This window comes from Quercus suber, unplaced genomic scaffold, assembly GCF_002906115.3.
Source record: "Quercus suber isolate HL8 unplaced genomic scaffold, Cork oak 2.0 scaffold_226, whole genome shotgun sequence".
Classification (NCBI taxonomy): Eukaryota; Viridiplantae; Streptophyta; class Magnoliopsida; order Fagales; family Fagaceae; genus Quercus; species Quercus suber.
The window spans coordinates 1,037,656-1,060,246 of record NW_027069684.1 but is presented as its reverse complement, the minus strand read 5'-3'; the positions used below and the strand labels follow the sequence as shown (position 1 = coordinate 1,060,246).

Here is a 22,591-nt window from a genome sequence, read left to right as displayed (position 1 = left end):
TGTAAGAGAGGAGTGTTATACAACACAATCAATCAATCAATCAATCATAGATAGGATATAATTTATGTCCAAACTATTTTGAAATTATCTCTTTCATTTCATCACATGGCAATTTATATAACTATTTATATATTTGTATTATTTAAAGAAGTTATGTAATTAAAACTAGACACAAATAGTCTTTTCAATGGATTGAGACCTAGGTATTGCACCATGTGCAATTACTCTCTTTTACAATTTTTTTTTTTTTTTTTTTTTTACTTTTTCACTTTTTTACAATTTTTTTATTTATTTAATGATTGAGATCGAATTTATATATATATATATATATATATATAGCTAAACTTTCTCATTATATTACATATGATCTCAAATCAAGGAAATAGCTTCAAGACAATTTAGAGCTAAAATCTCTTCAAAAGAGTCGCTGAGATTTACAAAAGTCACTGATTATTTCATGGTATTTAGTCATTGTAGTACTCCTATTGCCATTGTTTTTTTACTCAGTGTCATAAATTTAAATTAAAAAAAAAAAAAAACAAGGGAGGTTTGGCTTTTGCCACACATGACACTACTTTGCAAGCCATTTCAGTAATATAAAATAAAAATAAAATAAGCTGTTTTAGTAAATTTAATAATTTATTCGCCAAGTTTCAAGCAAAATAATAATAATAATAATAATAAATTTATTTCCCAAATACTTAGTATAAAGTATAAACCCTCTTTGCTTTTTTAAAGCCTATTTATTCATAAGTAACAACAACAACACTCATGCTCAGTATCTTGCTCTTGCTCTTGCTCTTGCTAAGCTTCTTAGAGATAAACAACAATGTTGGCGATATTTTCTCACTGTACCCCAATTGCCTTAGACAAAGCCGTGTCTCCGTCCTCCTCATTTTCCGATCACAATCTCTGGCAACCCTCTCAATTTCCAGTTGGAAAGTTCTTCTCGAGCATTTCGGTGTCTTCTCCGGCGAGCTCTCTAACTTTTCAATCAAGGATTGCATGCCTGACCTCCTCCTCCTCTGCTTCGCCACCTTCTTCCTCCGTCAATGGCCCAGCTTCATAATTAATCATTCATTGATTAATTACGAAGCTTTTTGATTATGTGTGTGTGTGTGTGTGTGTGTGTGTGTGTGTGTGAAATTTTTTCTTTTTTTAAGAGAGTTTCAACTTATGGTGTTCGCTCCTGATGATTTTATCATCAAGACAAGACATCAATAAGTTTTTGGTGTGGAAAATATTAAACCCAAATCTCTTATACAACCATCAAAAACTTTACTGGTTGACAGTGGCAGCTTCAAGATTTTTTTTCAAGGGGGGTCAATAATGTCAAAGCTAGGAATAGTCCGGAAAGAAAGTTTATTTATTTATTTTGTTTAACGAAGAAGCAATTTTAACAGTAATGCTACTAATGCAACACTTTCATAATAAAATCTAGGTAACTTGTTAAAGGTATTTAAAAAAGAGATGTCAGTTGTGAGTCTAGATAAAAACAATTACAACATACCACTTAACTTTTATTGTAAAACTATTGTGAAAATATTGTGAAAGTAGCACCAAGATAGTTTTATTTAAGCTTATTTCAACTGGGTTTAAACAAAATTTAGGTTTAGGATGTTCAAATTTTTTATTTAGGGATAAATATATATATATATATAATGTTTTTTTTTTTTTGGGCCAGGTCAGGGGGTTCAAATGAACTCCCTAAGTTGGCCGTAGCAGTGTAGCGTCGTCCATGATGGTTGAACTAACTAAAACCCACATATATACTGTTGTAGTTAAAAACTTGAAATTAAGAGCCCATTTGGTAATATTGTTCTAGCAACGTTGTTTAAGTGTTGTGGAAATACGTGTGGGTAAAAAAGTGTTGTGAAAATACATGTTGTGTTGTTTAAACAACGAAAACTTTTGTTTAAACGACACAACCAAACACCCCATAAGTATCTTTGTTTGGGATATTTATAACGTTTGCTACCATAGAATAGAATTTTTTTCTTTTCTTTTTTTAAAAATGGATGCTATAGAACTATAAGGGTGTGTTTGTTTGGAGGTGAAATATGATGGATAGAAAACTTTGGAGTGAAAATGAGTTTGTGTGTTGTTTGGATAGGACCCCCCCCCCCCCCCACAGAATACTTTTGTGTGTGGCCTAGGCATTTTTCACCTGGGCCACACAAAACTTTTCTCTCCAAAATGGAGAGAAAAGAGGGGAAAATGTTGAGGCCTACTGTGAGACAAAAATAACCTCACTTTTTATTGCTATGTGACAAAAATACTAAGGCCTGCCCAGTTGATTTATAAGTGCAAGTTTGCCCAGTTTACATAAAAATGGTCATTTTAAAATAGGTTCTTTATTTAACCCTTTTCTTTTCAAAAAAAAAATTATTGTTGCTAGGGTTCGTATTGGGCAAATGGCTAGCGTCTAAGAGCAATTACAGCAGCTTATGCATAAAATTCCGTCTATTTTACACTTAAAAACTCACTTTTTCTATTTTACACCATCATTTTTACAAAACATTCACATCAGTTTATCTATTTTACAAGATATTTCAATAAAATATTCATTCTTCTCAATTTTTTTATTATTTCTCTCAACTACCCTTTACCTACATACGCGCTCTCTCTCTCCCGCATTTTTTCTGATTTGGTGCTCTCTCTCTATACCCATTTCTGAACAGATCACCTCTCTCTCTCTCTCTCTCTCTCTCAAAAACTACCAACCCAACCAGCCAATCTTAAAACCACACTGGCCGAACTTCTTCACCACTCAAAAACTACCAACCCAACCAACCGATCTACAAACCACGCTAGCCAGACTTCTTCACCCATCGACCCAGATTGCTTACCACACCAGTCGGACTTTTTCTCGACCCATCGACCCAGATCGCTCGCCATCAACAACAACTACAACAGCAACCACAACAACCACATACAATTATCAGAAAAAGAACTCTCTAACTACTAAGCCCACTGGTTTCAGAACTACCAAGCCCACCAGTTCCAGTCAAGCACCGATCTATCTCTCTATTGGTTTGTTTGTGTGTGGGTGTGTTTCTGTGTTGATTTATCTGTGTGTGGGTGAGTTTGTGTGCATCTAAGGAAAAAGAAGATGAGGAGACGGAGTTCGTTGTGCACGGAGAAGAGAGAGAAAAAAAAAGGTGCAAATTGAAATTAATAAAATAATAAATACACATGCTACAGTAACCATGCACATATGCACGATTACTGTAGCAATTGTGCATAAATGCACAATTATGCACAAGCTGATGTGGGTGTTTTTTTGTTCAAATTGTGTAAAATTAGCCACTTTTTCCATTTTGCACAATTATGCCTAAGCTGATGTAATTGCTCTCATAGGTTTTAATTCTTCTAATAGTAGTCTCTGCATGTTTAAGAATCATTGACACTTACCACAATATTCTTGAACATAGTCTTGTGCATCTTTTGGCCCAGTTGCCCACGTTATACACTATTTGTTGCCCACCTTCCATGGAGTTTTTCTCAGCAAAGTTTTTTTTTTGTTGAAAATGTCTTCCCAATTAACGCATAATCAATTTTTGTGTTAATTTTTATATTATTTAACGAGTGTAAATATATCTATTTCTTATATATTATATAACAAGAACATAATAGTCAATTTATATAAACTACATTTTTTATCTTCCCACTTTTCTTTTCAACCAAACAAAAGAGTTTTCCACCCGCTCACTTTTCCACACCTCCAACCAAACATACATGAGAGAAAACCAAATATTTTCTATCCTCCCCACTTTTCTACCTTCCCACTAATTTTTTATCCTCTTACATTTCCACTCTTCCAATCAAATGGACCCTAAAAGTATCTAATAGTATAAAACAAAATTCATTAATTATTAATTCAATGAATTAGATAACACAATACAATACAGCTAAAAAATATATTATTTAAGCAGCCAAATACTAGAAATAGCATATTGACTATTTTTGTTTTGGTTAACAACTAAGATATTAAATATTTAGAACACTTATTAACTCGTGCAAAAATTCATATTTCTTTTAGCAAAAAAACCTTTTTTTATATTTTAAATAACTATTTTTCAAAAATACACCTATCATATTATTTATTATATTGTCTATCACATTAACATATCAAATTTTCTTATTTTTTAATTGTTTACCTCTCTTCACATATCATAATCATTATCCATTCTCTTCTTTTATTTTTGAAAAATAAAAAATAAAAAAAGTAAAAGTACATAACACGGTTACAATAATTGTTTAAATTTATACCAATACTGTAATTAAAATGGAAAAATGCTCTAAGAAATGAAACAAAATAAATTGAGAAAGTGTCAACGTGGACCTAACAGGAGTATATTAGTGAAATTTTATATAAAGAATCAAATAAATTATACCCACAAAATGAAGGTGAAATTTATTTTAAGAATTAAAAACCTGAAGAGATAAGTACAGACGTAGTCTCATGATCACTCTCTTAAAATAAAAAAAAAATAACAAAATCTAATGTCCTATGCTACCCCAAGTCCCCACCTCAATTTGTTAAATGAATGAATGAAAAAGTTTAGGTAAGCGATGTGACTCAGAATGTAAAGCAATCACCAAGTTCAACGGACCAAGATCAGACACGTATTTAGGGAGGCCAACAAAGGGGCTGACTGCCATGCCAAGAAAGCTTGTTCCTTGGTTAATGATGTTGTTAATGATTTTGTTGTTTTGAATGCTCCCCCTTCCCTTGATCTTGATGTAATTTTGAACTTTGATGTTCACGGTCTGTACTCTCTAAGGCTCACAACCAATACGTTGCCTCTTGTGACTAGTTAATCTAATATAATTCAGCATCTTGACCAAAAAACAAAAAAGCAATTACCAAAAATAAAATAAGGAGAAAGTAAAACAAAATAGCTAGAATAATGAGGAAGTTAATAAAAGAAACAAAGGTTTTAGAGAAGTACCAAACCTGAGGAACATACTCAAAGAGGAGAAGAAGGTCCAAAGTGTGGCAGTTACAACAAAGCTTTATAAAATGACTCTTTTTTATGCTTTAAATAAAAAGTGGGAGGCAAGGGCCGAGGTTCAAGTTTTCAAGAGGGAGTTTCACACACATATACACTTAAATTATGTTAGAGTATAAATTCTATCTTGTATAAAAATAAATAAAAAAAAATTTAAAAAGTGGGGCAAAATTTTCAGCAATTATTACAAGAAAAATTGAGGTTTGAGATTGAATATATATATATATATAGTCTTTTGATTTTAATTTTTTTTTTTTTTGGGGATAAGCTTGATTTCAATTGTTTGATTGAGAGAAAGAATGTGTTTTTTCGACTCCTTTGAACGGGAGATTAATGAGTTCTACAATCTAAAACTCCCATAAAGAATATGAAAGGTTAGTTGCACATCCAACGTAAAATTTCTTTGTTCCGATAGCTTTTGTAATTATTTGTTAAAATTTGAGGTTTAAATAAGGATCGAGATCAGGTGCACCATGTGCAATTGCTCTCAATAGCTGAGATTGAGAGATGAAAAAAAAAATCTTTCAATCTCAACCAATGAATTAAATAGATTAAAAACATTAAAAATAAAAAAATGAAATGGTAAAAACCTTTTTTGAGAGGAAAATGCATAAGTGATCCCTTAATTAATACTCTTGGGAAAAAAGATATCTTTTTGGTTAGAAGTAATGTTATAGTACACAACATTTTTCACAATAATTTTTTTTTTTTTTTTGAGAAATAAACTAACTGCTAAACACACATACACAAACACACTTAATTACACTTTATTACCAAACTCAAACACATTACTTAACCCAAAATACCACTACATTAGTTTTTTTTTAGTCAACATGTTTTTTTTTTAAGTTTTTATGTGGGTTCATCATTGCCATTATATTAGTATCTATCAATCATTATTCATTATTATGAAGGTTGTGTTTCATTTGACGAAAATATTTTTTGACCGTAAAATATTTTTAGGTGAAAATATTTGAAGAAATTTTTTTTTTAAGTGTTTGGTTGCATTCCTAAAAATACTCCAAAGAATTTTCAAGTATTTGGTTACATTCTTGAAAATGTTATGTAAAAATATTTTCTACTATTTTCTCATATCTAAAGCTCATATATAATTAAAAAAAAGGAAAAATTTAGATAAAAAACATTGTGATTGGGAATTAGCAGCGGTTAGCCACTGGAGGAGACTATGGACGTTAGAGGTGTGGCGGTTGGGCAGCAGACAATGGGGATGGGAGGTAGAAGTTTGGTCAATAAATTTTTGGTAAGGCAGAAAATAAAAGTGTAAATAAATTTTCATCACAAGTGCTCGCTTAGTGTATGTTTGGTTTGCACATTTTGCGTCCATGTCTGGACACAAATGCGTTTCAGCCCCTTTTTTTTTTTTTTTTCTCTGTACCGTGATTGTTGACTCGGTACCAAACAATGCACACCTCAGCAACTTTTTCAGCACCTTTTAATCAATTTTTCAGAAACTTTTTAGTTACGGAGCTCACAAATCTCATTTTTTTAATAATTTTTTATTAAAAATGAGTCTTACAGTATTATTCACACATTTAAAAATTATTTTTTTACAATATTTTTTAATTTTTAATTTTTAACTGAATTCAAACAGACTATTGTCATTTCTTTTTCCTTATGCCATAAAAAAACAAGGGAGGTTTTATAGCCACACAGCTTTGCCATTGAAGTAATAAAATAAGGCAGATCAAGTGAATTTATTCCCTAATAAGTGCTAGGTACTGTATTATTCTTTTTAGTAAATTTCTTCTTCTTCTTTTACCATCCAAAAAAAAAAAAAAAATAAAAAAAAAAGGAATTATTCTTTTTTCTCTCAAAAAGAAAAAACAAAGGTATAAACCCTCTTTTGCTTTTTTAAAAGCCTGTTCACAAGAAGAAGTAACAAGCAAACACGCACTCAAAGCTCAGTTTCTCGCTCTTGCTATTGCTCTTGCTCTTTCTCTTTGCTAAGCTTCTCAGAGATAAACAACAATGTCGGCGATATTTTCTCACTGTACACCTATCACCTCAGACAAAGCCGCCTCTCTCTCCTCCTCATTTTCCGGTCACAATCTCTGGCGATCGGCCCAACTCCCCGGAAAGTTCTGCTCGACCATTTCGGTGTCTTCTCCGGCGAGCTCTCCGGCTTTACGATCAAGGATCGCTTGCCAGATTTCCTCCTCCTCCGCCGCTACTTCGCCACCTTCTTCCTCCGTCAATGTCCAAGGTCAAATGCACGTCTCTAAATCTTTCGTTGATTACGAAGCTTTTTGTTTATAGTCTATCTGTTTGGGCTAATTCTATTCGATATAGGGTTTATGGTGTTTGCTAATATGCTATAGAGGAAAGAAGAAAAAAACTTGAATTTGGGTTTAAGAATTGGAAAATAGTTAAGAGAGGTATAGAAATCTTTGTGTTCGTTGGACAATACATGTTTTATCTGTGTCTGTTATTTAGGCTCCTTGTAATGCATGTGGTGATAATTGGGGTTTCTGATTGAAATCGAACATTGATGGACCAAAAAGGTTTTGAATTTATTTCGTTTTTGTTAGGGTTTAAGGTTCCTTGTTTTCACATATTTTCGTTGTCTTTGTCATTTTATTTGAGGAATAAAATGTAAAAATGTGCTTCTTAATGGTTATTGATTTTAAGGGTGTGTTTGGATAAGATGTTGCAAAACGTTATTTTGGGTTTAAAATGAGCCGCTTGTAAAAAAAGCTATGAGAAATTGTGGTTGCAAAATGGGGTTTTGGGTTTTTAAAAACGCACTTTTATGCTCCCAAAACGCCTAACCAAATGGACCCTTAGTTTCATTATTAGTATTTTTAAAAAAATCCAATGTGGTGTTTGAGTTTATATGAATTTTTGGGGGGAGAAACTTATTATTGATCAGGAAGGATCTTTTCAAGACTTTTGTGGTCAGTTTGTTAAAATTTGGTTTGATATGCTTGACTTTTAAAAAAGTGTTGGTAATTGGAAAATAGTCTAGAAGGGTTAAATATCCCTTATTTCCATGAGTTTGATGTAAGAGGGTGTGTAATTTTCCTTGTAAAATGTCCTCTTTTGACACAATTTATTTGGGTTCCTCGTGTTACAGCGAAATCAGGGCAGAAGGATTTTCTGCACATTAGTGATTTTGACAAGGCTACCATTTTAAAGATCTTAGACCAGGCTGCAGAGGTCAAAGCATTGCTAAAATCAGGAGACAGGACATTCCTTCCATTCAAGGGGAAAACAATGGCGATGATCTTCGCAAAGCCATCCATGAGAACCCGAGTTTCATTTGAGACTGGGTTTTCCTTGCTAGGAGGCCATGCTATATACTTGGGACCTGATGATATTCAGATGGGTAAGCGGGAGGAAACTCGTGATGTTGCTCGTGTTTTGTGTCGCTATAATGACATTATTATGGCACGGGTCTTTGCTCATCAGGTATGCTGGTGAGTTGTGGTGGTAAATTGGTTTTTCTGGTTAATGTAATTGTTTTTAATTAATAGTAATAAAACTTGGTAATTATTGGATCTTATTAGTTTTAACTTTTTTTCTTTTTATGTTTTGGCTCCTCTTTTTTGGGAAGAAAGGGGGGAGAGGGGGGGGGGGTGTGTTGTCATTGGCATATATATATATATAATTTCTTTTATCATTGTAAAGTTACTTACCCCATTCTTAAAGTAATTGATCTTGAACATTGTTTTACAAATGTAATTCCTTGTTCTATTTGCAGGACATTCTTGATCTAGCTAAATATGCAACTGTACCTGTTGTTAATGGCCTGACAGACTATAACCATCCCTGCCAAATAATGGCCGATGCCCTCACTATAATTGAGCATATCGGTCATTTGGAAGGAACCAAGGTCAGTCCATAGTGCTGTTAGTTTAATGCTTAAATATGGTTGTTATTTATCTTGCCACATTCTGCATACAATTTCTTGGTGTGTCTTTCCATTCTAATCTGTTTGATGAAAATGAAACATTCAGGTCGTCTATGTAGGAGATGGAAATAACGTTGTTCACTCTTGGTTGTTGTTGGCATCAGTTATTCCCTTCCATTTTGTTTGTGCCTGCCCTAAAGGTTTTGAACCAGATGAACAAACAGTTGAGAAGGCACAAAAGGCTGGAATCAGCAAGATTGAAATAACAAATGATCCAAAGGAAGCCGTTAGAGGAGCTGATGTTGTCTACTCAGATGTGTGGGCCAGCATGGGACAAAAGGAAGAGGCTGCCCATCGACGTCAAGTGTTTAAAGGCTTTCAGGTATATGTCTAATAATAATTTTTATAAATAATTATATTAATATATAATATTAAAAACCTTTTTTAATGTGTGACTATGATGTATGAAATCTTTAACTTTTTGAAAAATATTTTTAGGTACTAATGTTTGATTTTTAAATTTCAAACGGAGACAAAATCGAGTAGATTATGTAAGACGAATGGAGAACAGAGATGTCCTTGTTGTGTATTATAATTAATAATACAAGTTGAGTGAGTTCTAATTAAGCTCAATAGGTGTAGTCTCTTGTTGTTAAAAGATCTGGGACTCGAATCCTGCCTATACAAAAACCAATTGCTGTTTTGGCTGATTATAAAGAGAAATCTTCATGGAGCAAATGCCATAGGTTGAAATTCTATGGGTTGATATTAGATAGACTTCCGTCTTATAACAAGACCTAAAGTGCACCATGTTATGAGTCATAGTTGCTAAAAACATAGACATGATTTTTCCTATCAATGTTTTCTTATTAGTTACTTCAGCAGCAATATTTTTCATTCTATATGTATTGTAAAGTTTGTGATAAGATGGGGTGAGGGGACTTGCCAAGCAGTAGGAATGGTGGATCAACAATGTAGAATTTTTTTTTAATTACCACATATTTTTGCTCAGGAGGATGCAAGTTATCTTCTCTTCACTAGTGACACCAGCTTTAGTCAATGAGCTCTAGCTCAACTGGTACCTCCTCTCTCCTTAGAAGTTCTTGGTGGAGGGCAAGGTTGTGGGTTCTAGACTCATTAGGTGCGTGTGGAACTTAACAATTCAAAAAAAAAAAAAAAAAAACTAGTGACACAAACCTTAAATTTGACAAGGAAATCACCGAGCTGTTCTGAGCACAAAAACAGGAAAGAAACAAAGCTTTTCAGTTTCCATGGGAATGAACTTTTCTGCTATTAGCAGTCTTTCTGTTAAGATAGGTTTTTTTTTTTTTTTTTTTTTTTTTTCTGCTTTGAAGAACTTCAGATCTCAGATGAAATCATGAAAGTAACTGAGCGTGGCAGAAGTACTTTGTTAGTTGTTTTAAGTGAGGAAACCCATATTATTTTATTCCATTCTTGTTTTGCAACATGAGCAGGTTTTCTGCTGTAAGATGATATAAATGTGTTTCACCAGCATCTTTTATCTTTTCTTGTTTGAAGCTTTGAAAAATATATATGGTGATGACATCAATTTATTGAATGTGTTCAAGCATGAAATGGTATGTTATATTGCATTACTGGTGACATATATAGTTCCTGTACTGTGTCATGACATTGGTGTACTGCAAATTGCATCATTGGTTGAACACTAATGAGATATTTTTGCTTGATATTATTTGCAGGTGGATGAAAATCTTATGAAGTTAGCGGGCCCAAAAGCCTACTTCATGCATTGCTTACCCGCAGAAAGAGGAGTTGAGGTGACTGATGGTGTTATCGAAGCCCCAAATTCCATTGTCTTCCCACAGGCTGAGAATCGCATGCATGCACAGAACGCCATAATGCTTCATCTGTTTGGCTTGTAATTGCACATTAGCCCCACAAGTTGAAGTTGCTCAGTTTTCAGCTTTAGCCGTCTACTAGTATCTTTTTCCCAATGTAGTGCTAGAACATCACAACTCAATATATTGAGGTCTACTTTGAACTTCAATTGCTGCTTTTTTTGAAGACTATTCTAGTCTGTTGCATGTTGTTGGATTAAATTTTGTGAATCTCAATCGCATCATTTTCCATCCTCTCTAAAATCTTCCCAACCAAGGGGACCATTTGTGGTGGGGAGGGGAGGGGAGGGGAGGGAATGTTGAAGAAGAAAAAAAAAATACAACAGGTCTGGTTTCTTTACCAAAAGACATCTCATTTTATGCTATTTCATGGGGTTACAACTTGCAGGTTTACAACTTGTGTCCAGAATTTGTACAAATGAGGAAAAAGAACTGCCTACAATTTGTTTATGAATTGTATTACCTAGTTTAGGAGATCTAATACTAAAACTATCTACCGTTCTTCCACATTGAATCTGTTCCAAGCCTCCTGGATGTAATAAACCAAAAAAAGAATATAGGTTAGCGAACTTTAAAAGATTTGGTAGATAAGACAGCCAAAAAATAATAATAATAATAATTCAGGACTCTTAACTAAAAGCCTAAATACCAAAGCCCAGATTGTTTCTTTAAAATTTCTATCCTAGAGTCTCTCATGATCTAGCCAAACAGTTAAAAAAAATGCAAACCAGAAGAGAAAAGGCAGATATCTTGAGACATTTATATCTTCTCACAGTTCACACCTCAGACTGCTTAAGCCCTTTGTTACATGACCAAGGGATTTGCAGAACAATAGAATATCAATTGCACCATCCTTAGTGAGAAGCAGCAAAAGAAATCCAGGAACTAATTACAATCAACTTTGGGGTATCACTTTAGTTTTTGACTGGCTGTTGAGTATCAGTGAATGAATGCAAATGACAACCTACACATATTGCATTGTTCCGTGCAGTTTCTTATCGACTTAAATTTAAAGCTTATGCAAAACCTAATCCAGATCTTCCACTTGATAATAATGCAAAAGATCAGCATCAGAAACACACCTTTAGAAGATCAAAAACCTTTTCACAAGTGTACTTTTGCTGAATGCTTGCACCCCTCTGCTGCAGCTTGTCAGGGTGAACAAAAAGAGTCGCTTTACGGTAAGCTTTCTTTACAGCACTAGTCGTAATAATATCTGTTAGAGGAATTGGCTGCCAACTACTATCAGGCCCAAGTATCTGCCAGTGAAAACATCTCATTAAATCAAATACTGATTGAAATGCTTGAATTAATGCCAATGGAAGGTAGCTTGGAATTTACCGTACTCATCATCAGCACATATAAATAATTTAGAACATAAAGAGTCAATTTTCACCATGAGAAATTAAACATTTCTTTAATAGCAATATAGCAACTTTTATCTATTGCAACCAGATATGATTTGTACAAGCACAGAAGCAATTCTTTTTGTTGGTTGTGAGAGCATTTACAATGAAAATGCCAGCCTTGTGCGCCTGCCCCACCCCCCAAAAAATATAAATAGATAAAATGCTGGTGATGTCTATACACAAGGGTGTGTTACCTCTGCCATCTTATCAGCATTCACCAGCAGGAAAAAAAAAAAAAAAAAAAATGCGACTGCCCCACCCCCCAAAAAAAAAAATAGATAAAATGCTGGTGATGTCTACACACAAGGGTGTGTTACCTTTGCCATCTTATCAGCATTCACCAGCAGAAAAAAAAAAAATAAAAAATAAAAAATAAAAAAATTAAAATTCATACGAGATTAGGAAAATAAAAAACAAAGAGAGATAGTATTTCAACAGAGAAAAGGATATTATACATCAATTAGACTGGTAATATATTAAATCAATGGCAGAGACAGTCAATAAGTCCCAAGAATCCAATTGTTATGCTATCCTATAAAATATCAAGGTTAAGAAGTACCAAGCATGGGGATACAAGTTTGTAATAAAAAGTTAGTACGGGTCTTGCACATACATATTGTAGGGTTGAAAGCAATGCCCTCAAGTTCCCTTCCTTCCCGTTCGACCACCTTTTGACATCAGAATCAAGTGCTTCTGCTAATCTCTGCCATAAAATGAGATTCAGACAGTTAGACAACACTTCAGGTCTTAGCTGTAAGCGCAAGAATTTCTTGTCCTTAATAGAAAAGATCATTACATTTCTCTCGGCTTGCTCCTTCTGTGCAAGAAGATCACGCATATTCTTCTCTGCAAGAGCTTTTGCCTGAAGGAAACCAGAAAATGCATTAAGCAAGCATGTTACATGCTAAAATATCTGTATATTTGAATCTAAGAAAAAGCAGGAAGCATACCGCACGTTCTACTATTCTTTGATGCCTCTCGGACCTGGCTCTACACCTCTGAACCGATTCACCATTAGAATCACCATTAGATCCATCAAATCTCTCAGTAGAGTAGGAAGCTTTATCAAGAAAATATAAATTGTCCAGAAGTGGGAAAGCAGGAATTAGTTAAATCTTCACATTAATCAATAACCGAGGCATGTATCTAATGCTATTATAGGGGTGGTGGGACTCACAATATGACCCGCCACCATGACTTGAAGAGTTGGGGTATCTTGAATTGCTGGTAGGACATGAGTTTTTCTGTTGTAGATCCTGCAGGAATTTCTGTCAACTATTAATTTGTCATGTCACAAGTTTCATGGGAAAGGAGTGATACAAGATTTAGCAGAGAGACTCACATTGGCCGAAAAGCTCTGCCTCATTCCATTATCTCTGGAAGCACCAGAAAGTTTCTCACCAACAAACTTTTCAGCCTGGTTTCTTGCCTTGAATGCAGCCTTCTCAGACAGTGCTTTTTCTAGGGCACGCTCTCGAGCCTCTGAAGTTGCTCTCTCTACAGCAGCACGTTCAGCTTTAAGTTTGGCTTCCATAGCAGCCTTCTCAGCTGCCGACTTTTCATTAACCTCAGCAGAAGTCTTCCCCAACTTTTCTCGGGCCTCTGCCATTACCCTTCGACGAGTTTCAGCAGCTGCTCTCTCCGCAGCAGCCTTTTCAGCTCTTTCTCGGGCTTCAGCAAATGCCCTTTCGCGAGCTTCACGGATGACTCTTTCAACAGCCATCTTCTCTCTTTCTCTTTCCTTTTCCCTCTCTTTTGCTTCATCTATTTTTTTAAGGTGCTCCTTTTCCAATTCCACTTTCTTTTGCAAAGTATCATTACTTTCCTTCTCTTCCATTGTCAGGGTTGATTGATGATTCTGCTCACGTTTGTTGCTAATCTGGGTTATTTTGATCTCCTCAGTTGTTTCTTTACTTTTGCCTTCACCTTTAATCAAGCTGGGTTGCTCAGTTTGGTTCAGTTTGTTCTCATCATCATCCCATCTATCCTCATGAGAAGAGGTAGAAATATTCACTTCTTCTTCCTGATCTGCAGAAAATTCAACTTCCTTGACATTCTCATAAATTTCCCCCAGTTCAGGATCCATTTCTTCAATGTTCCTTCCCAGATTGCAGACTATTTTTTGTTCTTCCGCATTTTGGTCAAGTTGCTTTTTCCCAAAGCTCATGTCAGTTTTAACAAAATCTACCCCATTCAAGTAAAAAACAATGGTCTGATCTTCCATTTGCTGCTTCATCTCAGAGTGTATAAAGGCATCTTGAGGAAAACCATCTGTTTCAAGTATCTCCTTATCCTCAATGTCATTTTCTTCTTTAACTACTTCTGTCTCTTTTCCATTCCCTTTGTGTTCAAAGGAAGCTGTATTTACTTCTACTGTACTCCTGTTCTCTTCGTGTACAGGTACCTCTGGATTTAATTCCACATCTTTATTGTTTTCAATATGTCTGCTTGCTTCCTGATTTTTGCTTAGGTTCTCTCTTTCATCCTGCTTACATCCATCAACAGTTGCCTCAACATTTTTCTCATAATGAAGAGCTTGTTCAGCCTCTTTCACCACCCTTTCATCTTTGACTGCTTGTTCATTTTCTATATGTCTGCTCACTTCCTGATCTTTGCTTTTGTTCTCGCTTTCATCCTGCTCGCACCCACCATCAGTCTTTGGGGTATCTTGAATTGCTGGTAGGACATGAGTTTTTCTGTTGTAGATCCTGCAGGAATTTCTGTCAACTATTAATTTGTCATGTCACAAGTTTCATGGGAAAGGAGTGATACAAGATTTAGCAGAGAGACTCACATTGGCCGAAAAGCTCTGCCTCATTCCATTATCTCTGGAAGCACCAGAAAGTTTCTCACCAACAAACTTTTCAGCCTGGTTTCTTGCCTTGTATGCAGCCTTCTCAGACAGTGCTTTTTCTAGGGCACGCTCTCGAGCCTCTAAAGTTGCTCTCTCTACAGCAGCACGTTCAGCTTTAAGTTTGGCTTCCATAGCAGCCTTCTCAGCTGCTGACTTTTCATTAACCTCAGCAGAAGTCTTCCCCAACTTTTCTCGGGCCTCTGCCATTACCCTTCGACGAGTTTCAGCAGCTGCTCTCTCCGCAGCAGCCTTTTCAGCTCTTTCTCGGGCTTCAGCAAATGCCCTTTCGCGAGCTTCACGGATGGCTCTTTCAACAGCCATCTTCTCTCTTTCTCTTTCCTTTTCCCTCTCTTTTGCTTCATCTATTTTTTTAAGGTGCTCCTTTTCCAATTCCACTTCCTTTTGCAAAGTATCATTACTTTCCTTCTCTTCCATTGTCAGGGTTGATTGATGATTCTGCTCACGTTTGTTGGTAATCTGGGTTATTTTGATCTCCTCAGTTGTTTCTTTACTTTTGCCTTCACCTTCAATCAAGCTGGGTTGCTCAGTTTGGTTCAGTTTGTTCTCATCATCATCCCATCTATCCTCATGAGAAGAGGTAGAAATATTCACTTCTTCCTGATCTGCAGAAAATTCAACTTCCTTGACATTCTCATAAATTTCCCCCAGTTCAGGATCCATTTCTTCAATGTTCCTTCCCAGATTGCAGACTATTTTTTGTTCTTCCGCATTTTGGTCAAGTTGCTTTTTCCCAAAGCTCATGTCAGTTTTAACAAAATCTACCCCATTCAAGTAAAAATCAATGGTCTTATCTTCCATTTGCTGCTTCATCTCAGAGTGTATAAAGGCATCTTGAGGAAAACCATCTGTTTCAAGTATCTCCTTATCCTCAATGTCATTTTCTTCTTTAACTACTTCTGTCTCTTTTCCATTCCCTTTGTGTTCAAAGGAAGCTGTATTTACTTCTACTGTACTCCTGTTCTCTTCGTGTACAGGTACCTCTGGATTTAATTCCACATCTTTATTGTTTTCAATATGTCTGCTTGCTTCCTGATTTTTGCTTAGGTTCTCTCTTTCATCCTGCTTACATCCATCAACAGTTGCCTCAACATTTTTCTCATAATGAAGAGCTTGTTCAGCCTCTTTCACCACCCTTTCATCTTTGACTGCTTGTTCATTTTCTATATGTCTGCTCACTTCCTGATCTTTGCTTTTGTTCTCGCTTTCATCCTGCTCGCACCCACCATCAGTCACCTCAAGACTTTTCTCCTGATGAAGAGCTTGTTCGGCCTCTTTCACGACCTTTTCATCTTTAACTGCTTCCGTCTGTCTTCCATTCTCCTGTTTAACAAAAGCCTTATTTTCTTCAATTGTACTCCCATTTTCTTCTTGTGCTGGGACCTCTAAAATTAATTCCACATCTCCATCATTTTCTCTATGTCTACTGGCTTCCTGACTTTTGCTTAGGTTTTCACTTCCATCCTGCTTACATTTATTATCAGTTGCCGCAAGACTGATCTCCTCATAATTAAGAGTTTCTTGGGCCACTTTCAATCTCTTCTCTTCTATCCATTTGTAAATCTCATTTTGTCTCTCCACTTTTTCTTCAATCTGATCAGTATCACCTTTAAATAACTCCTCATTTTCTGCAGCTTCTTGAAGCTTCTCATTCCCTTTCAACTCATCAGTATCTTGAAGACTATTCCTAGTTTCTTCTTCATTGGGGAAGTCATTAAATCTTATCTTAGTTATTGACTGTTCATGAATTTTGTCTATACACTTTTCAGTTTCTTCCTCCCTGAGGGCATCTTTCTGCTCCTTGCCAATTTCCAGTTTGCAAGCCTCCTCAGTGTCTTCTCGCTTGTGGGCATCCTCCGGTTCCTTCTCAATGTCTTCCTCCTCAAAAGCCTCTTTTGCATTTTTTTCAGATTCTATATACTCCTGAGACTCTATTTGCCTCTTCATGTTTTCATTATCCTCAAACTCTTGGGTCTTGATGTTTTCCTTCTCAATGTCTTCCTCCTCACAAACCAGTTTTCCTTTCTTTTCATTTTCTAACAACTCCTGAGCCTCAATTTGCCACTTCATGATTTCATTTTCCTCATACTTTTGGGTCTCGATGTTCTTCACAAAATTTATTGGTTCCTGAAGATCTCCCGGTTTTTCTTCAAAAGTTTCCTGTTCATGGCAAGCTTTTACTTTCTTCACATTTTCTACCCACTCTTGAGCCTCTGTCTGCCTCTTCATGTTTTCATTTTCCTCAAACTCTTGGGTCTCAATATTTTCTACATAATTCATTGGTTCTTGAAAATCTGTAAGCGTCTCTTCAAACATTTCCTGTTCATGGGATGCTTCTACTTTCTTCACATTTTGTACCCACTCTTGACCCTCTATCTGCCTCTTCACGTTTTCATTCTTCTCAAGCTCTTGGGTCTCAATAGTTTCCACATAATTCATTGGTTCGTGAAAATATGTTAGCGTCTCTTCCCATTTTTCCTGCTCATGAGATACTTCAACTTTCTTCTCAGATTTATTTTGCTCCTGTACTACTCTTAATCTCTTCTCATTTTCTTCCAGATCAAAAACCTGTTGAACTGATTTTAATTCGCCTACATTTTCTTCACTCTTAAATGCCCCTGCAACTGCAATAACCTTCTGCTCTATCTTCTCTTGCTTACAAGCCTCCTCAAATGTATTTGCTCTCTGGCTACATTCTTCTGGCTTCTCAAAGCACTCTTTCTTTGTCTTATCGGCCTGCTCAAACTCCAACATTGTTTCTTTGTGTTTAACTACCGTCTCAAATTCATAAAACTGTTCTTCTGCATCCCAAACTTCTGCTGCTTCCTGCATATGATCTGCTTGAGTTGGTTTCAACTCCCTCTCGTAAGTTTCTCCTACAGCTGCTTCAGTGCCAAAAGCTTTTTCCCTGACTCTGAAGTCTGGAGTTACATGACCTGCTCTCTCCATGTTTTGCTTTCTCATACCAGCAGAATCTTGCACTGGAGCATCCTCTTTTTCATATAAATCCTTCTTTTTGGATCGGTTTGCCTTGTCTGCAATTTTGCCCTCCCTTCTCTGCTCAGCTTTCAGACCATCATTAGAGCTCAGCTTCACATGACTTGGAAAGCCTTCCTTCTTTCTTGCCATTGATTCTTTTGCAATCTTCATTCTTGCTTGAGCCTCCTCTATTGCCTTTTTCAAAGCAGCCACAGATGCAGCAGCAACTGAATTTACATCTACTTCCTCATCAAAGCATGGTGGTGAAGAAATATGTCCAGCATTTTCAAAGTCAGTTCTGGAAAAACCAGACTTAGAAGCCATTGGTCTCTTAGAAGCACCCTTGCTATCACATGAATTGGACCTACTCCGATTAGAGTCATTTTGAAGTGCAGCACCACCTCTGGACCTCTGTTTGCTATCACCACTAGCAGGAAGATCTGTCACAACTTTTGTGGAATGAATGCCTTCAGTTATCCTGTCACTGAAATTTTTTTTAAGAATCACATCATTTACCGCAGAGGTTACTGGCTTATTGCTGTCATTCATCTGCAAGGGGCTTCTTTCATCAATTAAACGTGGATCACATGAGTTAGGCAGTGGGCCTGAAAATGGTGAAACTTTCAAAGAATGTGCTCCATGAACATATTCATTTACACCAAACAACATATCAATTGAATTGGACCTGCGCCGATCAGACTTATTTTGAAGTGCAGCACCACCTCTGGACTTCTGTTTGCTAGCACCACTAGCAGGAAGATCTGTCACAACTTTTGTGGAATGAATGCCTTCAGTTATCCTGTCACTGAAATTTTTGTTAAGATACACATCATTTTCAGCAGAGGTTACTGCCTTATTGCTGTCATTCATCTGCAAGGGACTGCTTTCATCAATTAAACGTGTAACACATGAGTTAGGCAGTGGGCCTGAAAATTTTGAAACTTTTTTCAAAGAATGTGCTCCATGGCCATATTCATTTGCACCAAACAACATATCAATTGAATTGGACCTATGCCGATCAGAGTCATTTTGAAGTGCAACACCACCTCTGGCCTTTTGTTTGCTAGCACCACTAGCAGGAAGATCTGTCACAACTTTTGTGGAATGAATATCTTCAGTTATCTTATCACTGAAATTTTTGTTAAGATTCACATCATTTACGGCAGAGGTTGCTGGCTTATTGCTGTCAGTCTTCTGCAAGGGAGTGCTTTCATCAATCAAACGCATATCATGCAAGTTAGGCAGTGGGCCTGAAAATCGTGAAACTTTCACAGAATGTGCTCCATGGTGATATTCATGCATATCAATTGAATTGGACCTACGCCGATCAGACTTATTTTGAAGTGCAACACCAACTCTAGATTTCTGTTTGCCAGCACCACTAGCAGGAAGATCTGTCACAACTTTTCTGGAATGCATGCCCTCAGTTATCCCGTCGCTGGCTTTTTTGTTAAGATACACATCATTTACTGCAGAGGTCACTGGCTTGTTTCTGTCAGCCATTTGCAAAGGAGTGCTTTCTTCAATTAAATGCGTATAACCAGGAACAGCATGAAGCTGAGCTATGTGGGTTGTTACATTTGTCCCATTTTTGCCTCCTTGATTGACTTTATTGTATGACATGTTGTACTTCTTCACACTATCAAATGACTGATAAGATGCCTCATGGGAATTCATCTGATTCTTTTCTCGACAATCCAAATGATCCTCCACTTTCGAAGGCAGTCCTCTTTCAGCTGGAGTCCTCCTAAATAATAACAAATAGAAATAACAACATATGGTCAATTCTCTACCTATACAAGTGGACCAATTCTGAAGAAAACTAGTTCATCCCTCTCAATGTCATTGCAGGCATGAAGAAATAAGAAAATGCAATAATATAGTAAGGGAAAAGAAAATGAGGTAGAATACTCTACTAACGGTGAATTATAAGATATTTGTGAAAAATTATGATAAACATCTAACAATACAAGCTTATAAGAATCCAATCAATGTCAATTTCTTCAAGTTAGAAACAAAGGACCACATCAAACAAAAAATCCAGCATAGAAAATAAATTTTTTTTTTTTAAATCAAAAATCAAAATCAAAATCAAAAGAGTGACACTCCGAGAATGACAGATAACAATTCTCCTATGCATCTATTAATATTTCAAAGCAGAATTGCTGTCATAGTATGTGTTGGTTCCAAAAGTAAGCATATGCCCCAGAATGAAAGTGTGTTTTCTTCTTTCAGATTCTTCATAAAAAATAACAAGTTAACAAATAATAAAGTCCCTCTCTCTCTCTCTCTCTCTCTCTCTCCCTAAACTATTCCGAAAATTCTTGGAATTTACATCAACAAAACAAGAACACGATTCGGATTATCCCCACTCTTTCACAAACTATTCCTAAACTTCTTGAAATTGCATTAACTGAATAAATAGTTTCTAAAACGCAAATATCAAAACGAAGCGAAAATCCAACTTCGTTATAACTCAAATCCCCATTTTGCAAATACATAACTCAAAACCCGTTTAAAGAAATAACGCAGAAGAAAATTTTATATGAAGAAAAAAAAATAACTTTTTTTAACTAACATTAATTGGACCAAATGGCCATATGTAACACGTTTTCATTACTGAGTTCCAACTTTACAAAACTTATTTCCCCCAAAACTTTCTTTTCCAAAAATTTCTCAGAAACCAAACAGAGCTTACCAGCTCAAAATATATATATATATATATATAAGCACAGTATCTGTTCCCAAAAACGAGAACATAGCTGTGAGTGCACAATATTCGCCATTTTCAAGAAGAAATACAAAGATGTGATCTGAGGCAGAGATTTTGAGCTTACCGCGCTTTCTGAGAAGAGCTATTCTTCTTCTTCTTCTTTGGCTCAGAGATGAGTTCCTCATACGATACAGCATAATCGAACTCTTCAAAGCCACCGAAAACGTTTGAGTAATCGAGTTTCGAGCTCCGAGCAGCATCAGCATCATCAGCCGAAACGTTTCTTTCATTCAGCGTTGGGATATCAAGAATCGGAATCGAGCAGGCTCGCGAAGCTTCGCCGAATATCTCGCTGTAGTCCTGAATCCGAGACGAGATATTCGGAGCCCCGAACTTTGACGAAGGTGCGGAGAAAACGCCGTCGTATATGGATTTTGAGCTGAAGCTATGGCCGCTGGAGAGTTTCTTGGAGATAGTAGCAGAGGACGCTTGGTACTCCATTGTTAGCGAGCGTTTAGGGTTTGTTCATGCGTTTCGTTTCGTTTCGTATCGTTTCGTTCCTCTTCTTGTTCTTGTTCTTGTTCTTCTTCTTCTCTCTGTGGGCTTTCTCTGCTGAAAGCAGAGTCAGACACGGAGAAGAAGAAAGAAGACCGAGAAAATGTCAGAGCTAAAATGAAAAACAAGATGGGAGACTTTGCCGAGAAATTGAAGGTTAAGAAAATTGCGGTTTTAACCGTCACGTGTAAAACTAAGCAAAAAATTACCCCTTGGTTTGAGTTAATGTCATTGTACTATTCAAAAATTTTTTTTTCCCAAAAGAATCAATTTTATCTCAAAGTACAAATATGAAATATCACTTAATAATGTTCGATAATTTCTTTATATATATATATAATTTTTTTTTTCATTTCTAACTATCTACACACTCTTTATTTGGTTTAAGGGATTTTATACTATTTTCAGCATCTAAATTACAAGAATATATAATTATTAAGTGTTTAAAAATATAATTATTTATATGTTTAGTTTTATTAGAAATCTAATAAGAATCGTGAAAGTATGAGACGCTTAATTTGATTTATGTTTTATAATTTATTTTAAGATTTATTTCTTTTTTCAAAATCTCTTTTAATTCATGTTAAGTCCTTCTTTAATCTTCATTAAAATAAATTATAAAAAAACATAAACCATAACTTATGAAAATTTTATTAAAATTATTGTACAACATTAAATGCCAAGTATGACCCAAAAATTATTTAAATTGTCAATTAATAATAATAATAATAATTGTTATTTATTTTTATTTCTATTGATTAAATGGTAAAAGGAAATTGGTAAAATTTTAGTTTATAAAAAAGTGACTTTTTTTTAAACATGGGAATGTAAATACCTACATTTTTTAAAAATCCACATTTCTACTAAAAAAAAAAAAAGTTCAAGTAGGAATCCAAATTTTCGCAGGAATCCTAAAAGTGTGTAATCATCTCCCTCATGCCTGCTGGTGGTCTTGGTTGTAGCTAGAATTAGCCTAAAATTTTATAAAGTTTTTTTTTTTGTATTTTCCAAAAAAAATGTTAGTTGTTTTTGTATTTTCCCAAAAAATAAAAACTGTTACATATTGGCTGAATCGGCAAATTTTTTTTTTTTTCTTCTTATTTCATGGTGTGACCCGTAACCGGTAGAGCCCTTTGAGAGTGAGGGACAGAAGTGATTTTTGACGCTCATTGTAGTATTAGCTGTTGTCGAGTTGCATGGAGTGCTGTTTCGTTTCGGCTTCGCTAAGTTTGCTTCTTCACACGTCCAACCTGTCAATCAAACACGAGATATACAGACAATGGGTATTTTAGTCATT

The 22,591-nt window shown here is 35.5% G+C and overlaps 2 protein-coding genes across 2 annotated transcripts; one reads left to right on the top strand and one right to left on the bottom strand.

Annotated features, from left to right (window-relative positions):
- The first annotated feature begins 6,879 nt into the window (after positions 1 to 6,879).
- Positions 6,880 to 10,932, top strand: LOC112011042 (ornithine carbamoyltransferase, chloroplastic). Its single transcript, XM_024043431.2, has 5 exons — positions 6,880 to 7,239; positions 8,110 to 8,444; positions 8,737 to 8,868; positions 8,993 to 9,268; positions 10,608 to 10,932. Exons 1-5 carry the CDS (start codon positions 7,005 to 7,007, stop codon positions 10,788 to 10,790), a joined length of 1,161 nt encoding a protein of 386 aa, XP_023899199.2. The 5' UTR covers positions 6,880 to 7,004; the 3' UTR covers positions 10,791 to 10,932.
- Positions 10,933 to 11,098: 166 nt separating this feature from the next.
- Positions 11,099 to 21,467, bottom strand: LOC112011041 (auxilin-like protein 1). The gene is made up of 9 exons (XM_065780169.1): positions 20,864 to 21,467; positions 15,606 to 19,773; positions 13,518 to 14,240; positions 13,353 to 13,431; positions 13,126 to 13,235; positions 12,972 to 13,037; positions 12,789 to 12,878; positions 11,849 to 12,025; positions 11,099 to 11,295 (listed from the first exon to the last, which is right to left on the bottom strand). The coding sequence occupies exons 1-9, from the start codon at positions 21,238 to 21,240 to the stop codon at positions 11,260 to 11,262; spliced, it is 5,826 nt and encodes a 1,941-aa protein (XP_065636241.1). The 5' UTR covers positions 21,241 to 21,467; the 3' UTR covers positions 11,099 to 11,259.
- Between the last annotated feature and the right edge of the window lie 1,124 nt (positions 21,468 to 22,591).